This window comes from Coenobita brevimanus, chromosome 60 (genome assembly GCF_032717465.1).
Source record: "Coenobita brevimanus isolate Jiangsu-jjx chromosome 60, ASM3271746v2, whole genome shotgun sequence".
NCBI lineage: Eukaryota > Metazoa > Arthropoda > Malacostraca > Decapoda > Coenobitidae > Coenobita > Coenobita brevimanus.
The window spans coordinates 3188440-3200557 of NC_137013.1; the positions used below are offsets into that span (position 1 = coordinate 3188440).

Here is a 12118-nt window from a genome sequence, read left to right on the forward strand (position 1 = left end):
CATCAGGTCTATGAAGAAAGTCTCCTTGTTGAAGAGAACCTGTTGATCGTGCAGTAATGCCGGAGATGAGTGCGACATGTAACAGCAGACTGATTTAGTCTGCCCAACACCTAAGTTCCAACAGGAAAAAAAAAAAAATTACAGTCTTCTACGTCTGAAGTGTTGGTCTACGGAAGCGACTGTTTGTCACATTTTACCATTAATCTCTTCAATATAATGACATCCCGTTTATTTTCTCATTATAGTAGAACTTTATATTAAAAGCAATGAAATCTCTCTCACTGAAAAGGCTCAACTGGGAGACAATTTGGTCTTATAGATGTTATGAAGCTACGCGAGTTAAGATGTAGGCCTACCTATCAGGTGGACCAAGGATTCCAAGAGCTTGAATGGCGTGTGTGTGTGTGTGTGTGTGTGTGTGTGTTTTGACACACTGCTAGACATGTATATGTAAAAGAAAACAGTGATTAGGAACTAATTTATAAATGATATTAATTTAAGCTGTGGCTGTTATCTGAATACTTTGGAATGTATGTTACAGTCAATGATTATTATGCTACGCAGACCAAAAACCATATAATTTGTTGTTGGGTGGTAAATATCCTTTGTTAAAAAAAAAAAAAAAACGCTAAAATAAAGAAGCAGACGAGGCTATGTGAGCAAGAAATGGAGAATGAGAGTGTGAGGAAGTCGCATACATACAACTATATACATTGCTGATAACATTTAATAAATATGTGCAATAACTATCGGTCAATAAATAATTGTATTTTAAAATGACGAGAAGCAGGACAAGCCTTGGATTCACTTGGATTCGTTGGAGTCAAAGTATCGGCGGGGGGCCTCGTAGGATGACTCGTAGGATCCGGACTCGAAGGAGGCCTCACCCGAGTACTTGACGTCAGCAATGTAGCCATCGTCACCGTCCACGTGGTAGGTCACCGTCTGGCGGCGACCGTCGGGAAGCAGCACGTAGTACGACCCCTGGGTGTTGTCACCGTCGCGGGCCTCCTGGTGGCCGTAGTGGTTCTCGGATGATTCGTCATCCACGGCCCAGTTGAACTCGTACTGGGCCTCGCTGGACTCGAAGGACTGTTGGAGGATTCATAATACATGGACTGATCATCTTCGTACCAAGTATAGAAGTCATTAGCCTAACAGGTGATATGCTGTATACATCAAATATACTGATCGTTTTTTCTAACACCTTTTCTTTATTGAGATAAACCAGACACTGTCATACCACTTTATGAATGCAATGAAAGTAATGAAAAGCAGGAAGATACGAGTAAGTTCATTGCTATGACAATCATAGTTTATGAAAGCAAACAAAATAGAATGAATTCTGCGTTTAGTAAACGGGATTTTTTTTAACTTCAACATAGGTAAACTGCCCCTCTGACTCACCCCGGAGTCACCGTAGCCACGGGATTCGTCGCTGTCGGCAGCAGCCAGGGCAGCCAGGCCCAGCAGGATGAGGATCTGAGGATGGAGAAAGGGAATGTCAGGCTAAGTGCGTATGTGTTGGTTATTGTATTAAAAGATTTTTTATTTTTTGCCTTATCACTTAATTAATCGATTTTCTATTGTTTACGTATGGCCGGACTTTCCTTATGAATGTAAGCTTTTCACTTCATGAGTCATTCAGTCCTTTGCTAATGGTTTATCACCATGTCCTACCAACACTGCTGTGTCACACAAAAGGTACCCTTTGTCTCTTGCCAAAAATACAATACTTCAGCAATACCTTAGTGTTCATTGTTGAGCGTAGCTGGCTGAAGACTTAACGTCCTAGACCACCGCTCTGGAATTATATATCCTCACCAGCCCTCACCTCCGCCCTATTTCCTCATCTCCCGTTTTTCCTTTCTATCTCTGGCCCCCACTGACCTTGGTTTTATATTAGTATTTCATAAACAACAATGAAATGGAAAAGATGGCCGAAAGTTGGCTTTGTAGTTAATATGAAATTTATTGAGAGCTGTTGATGTCATCTTGACTTTTGAGAGCACGTTGATGGAACGTCTCAAGGATACTGGACGGGAGAGCAACCGCAAATGTTTCATCTGACCTATGTATCCATAGCTCATGGGGTAAATATGCCACGACTTTTGAACTCACAGTGATTCGTAAACAATTAGGAATGCGATATTATCTATACGAACTAGTATTTCGTGCATGATTTAGCGAATAATTCGCATACAGCCGAAGGAAGAACAAGTTGTTCTACCTACCACTGAGAACGGTAAGAAGTGCAGTTTCTTCGAAAGTACTTCCAGTTATCTATCATCTAACACTCTATTGCCGAATCATGAGCGTAGGGACCTGATGCATGGTTGTTCATCCCAGACATGCTAGGCGAGTCCCCACTGCACCCATAAAGAAGCCCCAAGATTTCCTTGACTTGAATCATAATACTGACATAGTTTAATGTGTGTGTGTGTGTGTGTGTGTGTGTGTGTGTGTGTGTGTGTGTGTGTGTGGTAGTTTTGTACCCTTCTGCTTTCTGACTACATGTCATGTATATACAGTACATATTAAGTTTTCACGTATTTTTGTGGGTCGTTATGTTTTCTTCTTATAACCTGCACTTCGAGTAGCACAAAACCATAATGAGCTACAAACATATCATTTATTAGGAGTGATTGCTTCTTGATGGTAATACATGTATATATATATATATATATATATATATATATATATATATATATAAAATTAAACTCACTAGTTCTTTGAATTAAAATATTCACCTGCAGGATCAGTCATATCATTGTGGAGGCGAGAGGGTGAATGATAACTGTATGTTTTTTTAGTTTACATTATTTTATATTCTTTTCTATATTATCACTGAATGATAAAGTAGCCTACTGAACTGATCCTCAAGCATACTGCTTCTAACTCTCATTATTTTTAGTGGGAAGAGAAAGAAAATTATGAAAGAGGATCGAGAACACCAGAGGCGAAAAATATGCTACTCAGAGAACAAATAACCTCTAAAAAACGACTTCAAAACGTTACCGCTTACGTTCGGAATTGGCCTACACAGCGCCTCCCTCAGCAACACAGTATATTTTTCATCAAAACAACAAAACAGACATTGCTAAGAATAGTATTACGTTACTCTCTCAGATCCAAAGAACTAATTTTCGAATAATTCAGACATGTCTCATTTTTATATTAAGTTCGTGACCCACAGAAAAAATGTCATGTTGAGGTTATTTGGAAATATAAGACCTGGCAGCAGGATTCACTCAAACATCAGGATTTGAAGTATCGTAATAAATTTATCCTAGCTTAAAAATAAATTATATTAACTATCTTTGATGGGAGATTTTCATGTTTTCGTGGCTGCGTCGGAAGTGTAAGAACTGCACCTTTAAGGAGGTGCTTGGCTGACATGTAATACATATATATTTTTACTGTATCATAATGGCTTTGATAAAATCGCTTACTTTCATAATGTTTGTGAGTATCTTTGGCTACGACATTTTTTATGGATGTCCTTACAAAATGTTGTCTGTGTATTTGTTTACTTGTGGAGGGAGGGACTAGTTTAATACTCCTTTGTTGGAACAGAATTTGTCTGGTGAGAAAAGGGGAGAAAGCGTGAGCATCAGCGGATACAGTGTGCCCACCATAAAAGGATGGCTAAGCAGGCATGGAGTTAAGGAAAGAAATAAGTGTCCAGGATATAGCAGTGGTGATGAGCATGATGCAGTCTGTATGGTGAAGAGGCGAATCACTGAGGAGATTAAGTGAAGACAGAGCCGATGAGACAAAAAGGCCTTTGACTCCACCACGTTGTAATCCACTCTACTTATAGGAGCTATATGTTGTGTGTAAATATTACACAATTGCAGATGTAATGCATATGTATGTATGTATCTTAAATCCTTATAACTTCACATCCTGCCCAACGATGTAGTGAAAAACGTTAATATATCACCCATCAGAAATAATATCCGAGATGAACTAACCGCCTGAGTGCTTGGAATGGTAGAGTAAGATCGCGCAAACATACCAATGACCTTCGCTTCCTTCCTATAATTGTTCACAGTTTTATATAGATCCCGCTAATTCGACGCCACCGGCACAGACACTGCAGGGCGCCGTTCAATGGCAGCGACTATTGAAGGGCTGAAAATACAAATACAATGCCAAAAAAAAGAAAAAGAAAAAAACATCACAAGACTAAGCACCGTGTGGGGATGGATAGAGTTAGTAATGTGGTAAAGAGTAGTGGTGATGACTGGTGTAGTGATGAGTGTGAGGGCTATGGTGGTGGTGACAATGGTGGTGTTTCTGATGATACTGTGTAGATAGTGGTGGTGGTGATGAGGTCTGTGGTGATGATGAGGGTTGTGGTGATGGAGGCTGTGGTAGTAGTAGCAGTGAGGACTACATTGTTGATAGCGAAGTCTGGAGTGGCTGTGGTGTGAGCTGAGGTGAAGGCTATGGTAGTTTTGGTGAAGCGTGTTGTGACTGTGGTGTAGGTTATTGCTGTTGTTATTGCTGTGATCGTAAGCGCACTGATGGTGATTGTGGTGACGTGAGGGTTGTGATGGCCGTGGCGATGAGAGCTCTGATGGTTGTGGTAATGAGTGTGGTGGTGGTGATGAGGGATTAATATTGGTTGTGGCTGAGGTGCTGGTGATGAGAGCTGTGATGGTGGTGGTCACAAGCTTTGTGGTGGCTGTGGTTATGAAGAAGGGTGTGGTGTTGGTGAGTGCTTATTGGTAGTAGTGGTGATGATGCGGTGGTGGTGGTGGTAGTGAGGGCTGCGGTAGTGTTGTTGAAGGCTGTGGTGATGGTGGTGACAATGGTATACAGCTTCTTGATGGTGGTGATGGCAGTGTGTGGGATGGTTTGCGTGGTGAGGAATCTGTTTATGATTGTAGCAGTGATGGTGGTGGTGGTGGTGCAGGTGGTGGTGATGTTGGTGCAGGTAGTGGGTGATGAGGGAGCTGCTGACAGTGGTTGTGGTAGTGGCGAAGGCTGTGGTGAAGATGATGAAGAGTCTTTTGATAGTGGTGATGATGGTAGTGGTGAGGGTTGCAGTGGTGGTAGGTGTTGAGATGATGGTGGTAAAGGTTCTTGTTGTGGTGGTCGTGTTGTGATGGTGTTAGTAGAGACAGTGTGGTGGTGGTGAGATTGTGGTCGTGATGGTAATGACGATAGTAGTTGTGGTGGTAATGGTGAAGGTGCTAATGGTGGTAACTGGGATGGTGGTGGTCTGGTAGTGGTTTTAGTGGCAGCGGGGAAGACTGTGGTGGCTATAGTTGTAGTGAAGGAATATTGTGGCTGCATGACAGCTGTTGTAGTAGTGGTGGTGGTGGTAATGGTCAGACTTCTCTGGAGTAGTAATGAGGGACTTGAAACGATATGCAGTCGTAAACTACATAAAATTTATATCAGTTTATCTATATATTTATCCATAAACATTATCTGTCTATATACATATCTGTCTGTCTGTCTGTCTGTCTGTCTGAACCCCCCTACATGAATAGTTTTCAGTAGTGATTCAAACTCACTCCGACTGAAAATCCCGCTTCAGGCTTGTGGGAGGTTGTATTTTTTTCTTTTTTCTTTTTCTCTTCTTATTTTTCTTGTTCTTTCTTTTTTTTTTTTTTTGGTACCACACAATCTCACACATCACAACATCATCAATGTTACCCAGTATCATACTGATTACATTGTTGGGCTATTTCATTCACGAATGGTGTAATAGTAATAGTAGTGTTTTTTTAACCTCCACCTGACGAAGTCAGAGGAAGGTATTGCTATCACTGGGACCAACAAGAATGGATGGCGTAAAGATTTCATTTCCGGAGCAAATATCAGAAAGTAACAATAAAGTCAAGAAATTTCACATAGTTATGTGTCTTATAGTGATCTAGTGCCTTTTGATTGGGAGAATGTAGTGTCTTAAGTAGTTATTTTGAAAATGAAATATATATATATATATATATATATATATATATATATATATATATATATATATATATATATATATATATATATATATATATCAGAGATTTCAATGCGACCTGCACAAGGAATCGGAATCCAGAACTTAGAAAGTATTTACTACAGAGTCATGAAATTTCACATACTGTAGTTATGTGTCTTATAGTGAACTGTGCCTTTTGATAGGTAGAATGCTGTGTATTAAGTAGCTTTTTTGAAAATTATCTATCTATATACTTAGGCTGCTTCCCCCAAAATAAGGAGGTAGCCGAGACAGGACGACATACTCCCAATTTACTCATCCACACACACACATTCATTGGCATCTTAGCTCCAAAGGCTAAGAAAGTAACGAAAAGTAAGAAAATATAATTCTTCGCAGAGATTTTAATGCGACCTGCTGTCTCTGTGTTATATAGAGGGGGTGGGGGAGGGGTGAGGGCCATTATGCCCTTGGTTAGGTGTGCAGGGAGGTGGAGAGTATGTGCTTAGTCAGGTGGAGAGTTGCATCAGCGTAGCATTGCCTATGTTTTTATATGACGGCGGGTATAGTGGAAGATCCGTCTATTTTTCGTGAAAAAAAAAAAAAAAAAAAGATCCTCAAACAATTCTCAGTCCGAGACTGTTGTCTATCTTGCCTCCCTTTGGTCAGTAGTCAGTACTCTATCCAGCATAACACCATTTCATTCACTGGTAACACGTCATCATTCAACATTATCAATGGCTTCTCAAGTACAAGGAATCACTTGGTTTTTGACTGTAAACTCGCCAACTGGGTTCCTGTACAACATGTGAATGGATGGCGAGCATGCCAACATATGGCAGTTCCATGTATGATATAACATGATTACTTTACAACTGGAGTGATATACAGTGAGACGACTTTCTCTGTATTTTTTTAGACTGATACTGAAGCACAGGCCTGGGTGTGGTGAGGCTGGGCTGTGGTTCTGGTCAAGGTCGTCCATGTGGAGGGAGTCAAGCCGTATATTCCCATCCAGCTGACCGATGGTTTATATGACATGCGTATGTACAATGGCAGGCACTTGTTTTTTTTTTTTTTTTTTTTTTTTATGCGAGGAAGAAGGAACCAAAGGCCATGAGCCCGCAGTAACAGTTCCCTCCAAGAGAAAAACAAAATACAATAGAGAGCCAAATTCAAGATCCGATCATTTTGAGATGCCTGGACACACTACGTTTGAAAGACTGGAGATCATAGGCAGCAGGAAATACAGACAGAGGGAGACAGTTCCAGAGCTGACCTGTTGCATAAATGAAAGACTGGGAGTAACGGTTAACTCTTGCATTAGAGAGTTGGACAGAAAAGGGATGAGAGTTTGCTTCGAGACGGGTGCTACGCGCCCGTCGTAGAGGTGGAGGAATGCAAGCAGACAGTTCAGAGGAGCAGTGACCATTAAAGTAGCGATAGAAAAGAGATAAAGATGCAACAGTGCGGCGAAGAGACAGAGGTTGAAGGGAGTCAGTAAGAGGAGGAGAGTTAATGAGACGAAAAGCCTTTGACTCCACCCTATTGAGAAGAGCTGTATGTAGGGAGCCTCCCCACACATGAGAGTTGTACTCCACACAGGGGCAGATAAAACCCCTGTATAGAGTCAACAATTGTGCAGGGGTAAAGAAAGAGCGGAGTCGGCTTAGCACACCCAATCTCTTGGAAGCAGATTTTACAAGAGATGTAATATGATCTTTCCAAGACAAGTCCCGAGTAAATGAAACCCCAAGCATGTTCAAGGATGATGCAGGATTAATCTGAATATTATTAAACATTAGTGGGTATACCTGTGGAAGATTTTGTCGGGTTGATAGGTGTAAGAACTGAGTCTTAGATGCATTAAAGACAACCATATTATTTTTACCTCAGTCAGAGATATGAGCCAAGTCAGACATTAGGTGTGCCATAGCCTCATCCCTTGTTTCTTGAAGCAACTGCTGAGATGGGCGTTGCGGGAACCGAATGGAAAGATGAAGGGTGGAGTCATCAGCGTATGAGTGGATAGGGTTAGATGTACAGCTTAGAAGATCATTGATGAATAAAAGGAAGAGAGTTGGTGATAGGACAGAGCCCCTGAGGAACACCACTGTTGATAGATCTAGGAGAAGAACGATGGCCGTCTACGACAGCAGCTATAGAACGACCAGAAAGGAAGCTAGCGATGAAGGCACAGATAGAAGGATAGAAACCGTAGGAGGGCAGTTTGGAAATTAAAGATTTATGCCAGACTCGATCGAAAGCCTTTGAGATGTCAAGTGCAATGGCAAAGCTTTCGCCAAAGTCCCGAAAGGAGGATGACCAGGAGTCTGCAAGGTAGGTGAGAAGATCGCCAGTGGAGCGTCCCTGACGGAACCCATACTGACGATCGGAAAGAAGGTTGTGATAGGAAAGATGCCTTAAAATTTTTTTATTAAGAATTGACTCGAAAACTTTTGAAATACAGGACGTTAAAGCAATTGGACGATAGTTGGAGGGTTGGGAGTGGTCACCCTTCTTTGGGACTGGCTGAATGAGAGCAAACTTCCAGCAAGAAGGAAAGGTACAAGTTGACAGACAAAGGCGAAATAGTTTGCCTAGGCAGGGTGTAAGCACAGAAGCACAGTTTTTGAGAACAACAGGAGGGACTCCATCAGGCCCATATGCCTTGTTAGTACTGAGGCCAGTAATGGCAGAAAATACATCAACTGAAGAAATTTTAATGTCAGCCATGAGGAAGTCAGAGGGGGGTATCATCTGGATACCGAGTTCATGTTTCAGTTTATTAGTTCAGAACCCCAGAGTGTATAGATATTATAACCCACTACTTAGAGAGACTGTGCTATTTAATATTACTCTAAAAATATATAGAAAAATTGATGCTATATAGTAAAGTAGGGGAATATTGAAAAATTCGCAAGATATGGCTACAAAAACATAATTTAGTTACAGATATTCGGGTACTTGAAATGAAAATACCGGTACTCTTATCATGTTCCTGATTTCGAAATCGTTGCATCTCTAGTGTATTATGACTATCTTTTCAATTTATGTCATTGTAAGCCAATCCATGCAGTTAATATATATAAAAATCAATTAATATTCTGTGTGGAATTTAAGTTTCCCTGACGGTGACATTGAGAGCACCATAAACCCTGCCTATGTATTTTAAGTCCCATTTACTTATTGTTTCTTAAGCAGTGGTAGAAATATTAATGCATGTACATCGCTAGTAATATATTTGCTTGTATTCTAAGATCAACAGTATTCCATTTTACTACCCATCAACACTGACTTCCGAACATTAACCTTTGTTCGCCCTAAAAGCTATTGCTCCTCGGGTTACCTGAAACATCTGCGGTTATATTCTCTCACAACAATTTCTCTCTCTCTCTCTCTCTCTCTCTCTCTCTCTCTCTCTCTCTCTCTCTCTCTCATCAAGAGTATTGATCAAACAGACTTTTATATTACCTTCCCATCCGGTCACTAATTGTACATTAGTTAGAAAAACCTACCGTAGGTCTTCAGTGAACGCCAACAGCTGGAGAGAAAAAACGATGGGTGAAGAAATAGGGTAGAGGTGAGGGCGGGTGAGGGTATATATTAGATTCCGAGCTACCACAGAGGCAGTTAAGTCCTGACACAGCTACACCTCACAATGAACACTAAGGTACAGCTGGAGTTTTGTGTTTTTAGGAGGAACAGTGTTGTGTAGTGTTTATGATCTAGCAGTTGCAATAGGGCACGCTTGTTATATAATAAGCAAGATACAAAAACAAGCTGGTATGATTCATTAATTGGAAACGGGTCATTCAGCCCTTAAGGAACATATTTATATTCATACATAGAACAAAATTTAGAGACATTCTTTATAAAGACCCCTTTATGTCTACCTTATCCATGCATGATAGTTCTTTTCTTAATTTTCAGATTCTCATCCTTCTGGGCCTGGCTGCCCTGGTTGCCGCTGACAGTGGCGAATTCCGTGGCTACGGTGACTCCGGGGTAAGTCACGGTGGCAGCATACTAATGGAGTTGACAGTTTTTGAAGTGTCAAACCGGGGAATCCATTCGCTTTCATTTCGTGCACTACGATGGTCCTCGTAGTGAACCTACCCAGTATCTTCTATCTTTTCACTATCTTTATTATAAACACAAAGTGTTATGATAGTGTTTATCAGCTTTATCTTGTGAAAGAAAAGATTGTGCTAGAGAATGCGATCAGTGTATTTGAAGTATACAGAATATTAATTGTCTGTCATTCATGATTTCTATGCTAGACACGAAAATGATCCATCTTTTCACTGTTTATCCTACGACAGTCCTTCGAGTCCGGTGAGGCCAAGTACGACTTCCAGTGGGCCGTGGATGACGACTCTTCCGAGAACCACTACGGCCACCAGGAGGCCCGCGACGGTGACAACACCCAGGGGTCGTACTCCGTGCTGCTTCCCGACGGTCGCCGCCAGACGGTGACCTACTACGTGGACGGTGACGATGGCTACATTGCTGACGTCAAGTACTCGGGTGAGGCCTCCTTCGACTCCGGATCCTTCGAGTCCCGTGAGGCTCCCCGCCGATATTATGACTCTAACGAGTCCAAATAAACACAGGACCCGTCTGGCTTCTCTTCAGTTAAAAGTCTAATTATTTATTGCCCTGTTGTTTGCCAATATTTATTAAATGTTATGAGCAGAGTTTCTAGTTGTATTATTGAAGCCTTTGAAATACTTACTTTTATTACATGTTTAAGTTCCCATGTATGTTTGTTTATATGTCAGAGTTCTTCTTATAACGGCACAGAGGAAAAGTTGTTAGTTCTCAGACGAACATAGTGTTACCAAACATATAAATCGTTTGCTACCATATTCTGCCAGTGATCGGACACATATACAAGGAAAATTAAATGATAATGTAAGCTAAGCACACTAAGATCATTATAATCCTCATTATAATGTAACTTATTACAATATTACTGCCATCAACATGAGCCTAAAACATTTTACTGCAGGTCGATGGCCTTTGCAATCCAGTCAATTGTAAAAATGAACGTTTCAGTCTTTTAAGTTTTTGCCGTATTTCATCCTACTTGTTTATTTTTTCTCTCTCATTCCATTTCTCGACTTCCACTTCGAAATCATGATGGCCTAAGATCATTGATTACTGGATGGACAGTGGAAAACAAAACCTGTAACTCTGGGTCACCGTGTCATATCTTCCCCACACAAGGTTAATAATGACTGTCCTGTTCACAACCCTTTACTTCAGTGTTGCACCGACAGTAAATTCGGCAAATAAACACAAAAATACTCCCACTAGCACCACTCAACGTACCTTCACCAGTTTTTAGTGCTTAGTACGTAATTCTGGCTTTCACAAATGCTGAAATATGGCGTGAATGCTATTCAGTCTTAGAATCACACAGACTCCTCGCTGCTAACTCACTAACCCTCAGTATACTGTTGCTAGCTTTACCTCTATCCCTATGCTGGAAGTTAATAAAACTGATTGTCATACTGAAACGCACCTTAAGCAGGTGATCCAAAAAATAAAAATATCTTCACTTACATAAAAGCATTTTCCCCATGAAGATTTATACGTAAAAATGACATGATTTTCTTTTCCCTTAGTTCATCGTTCGCCATGTGATGTATTCAGTTGCATGCATCGGAAATGAGCTCGAGCAACACGTCTTCACATTTTTTTTTGTTTGCGCTTTTAAACAGAACTGTTGTAAGTGAATTATGTTTGTCTGGCAGTCCATTAACTTACACGGTGAAATGTTATCGTATAAAATCAGAAATTATTGTATGGCCTAAATACAGACCTACTTGTAGTTTATAGGGTCACCATGTAAATCTTTTTCGACTTATATCGTTATGTGATCCATGTGGTCGTGCTATTAGCAACTTCAATATGGTGAAACAACAATAATTCATTTTTTCTAAGGACACACCAAAATATTCACCTTACGAAACATCTTAGACTGAAGGGTATAAATCATGCTGGTATGATGTGTTAAATTTTGTTCTTGCCATCGACACATTATACTCATATTCGCTCAAAGGATCTGTTGTCAGTGCCGCCAGATTAGGAACATAAGCATCGTACAGAGACCATAAAATTAATGACTTTCGGTACATAAAAACGTTAAGTATATGAAAC

At 40.6% G+C, this 12118-nt stretch overlaps 1 protein-coding gene and 1 pseudogene across 1 annotated transcript; one reads left to right on the top strand and one right to left on the bottom strand.

Annotated features, from left to right (window-relative positions):
- Positions 1-804: 804 nt before the first annotated feature.
- On the bottom strand, positions 805-1759 carry LOC145403112 (pro-resilin-like; annotated as a pseudogene).
- Positions 1760-9853: 8094 nt separating this feature from the next.
- Positions 9854-10560, top strand: LOC145403113 (pro-resilin-like). The gene is made up of 2 exons (XM_080274941.1): positions 9854-9958; positions 10276-10560. The coding sequence occupies exons 1-2, from the start codon at positions 9854-9856 to the stop codon at positions 10558-10560; spliced, it is 390 nt and encodes a 129-aa protein (XP_080131067.1).
- The last annotated feature ends 1558 nt before the right edge of the window (positions 10561-12118 follow it).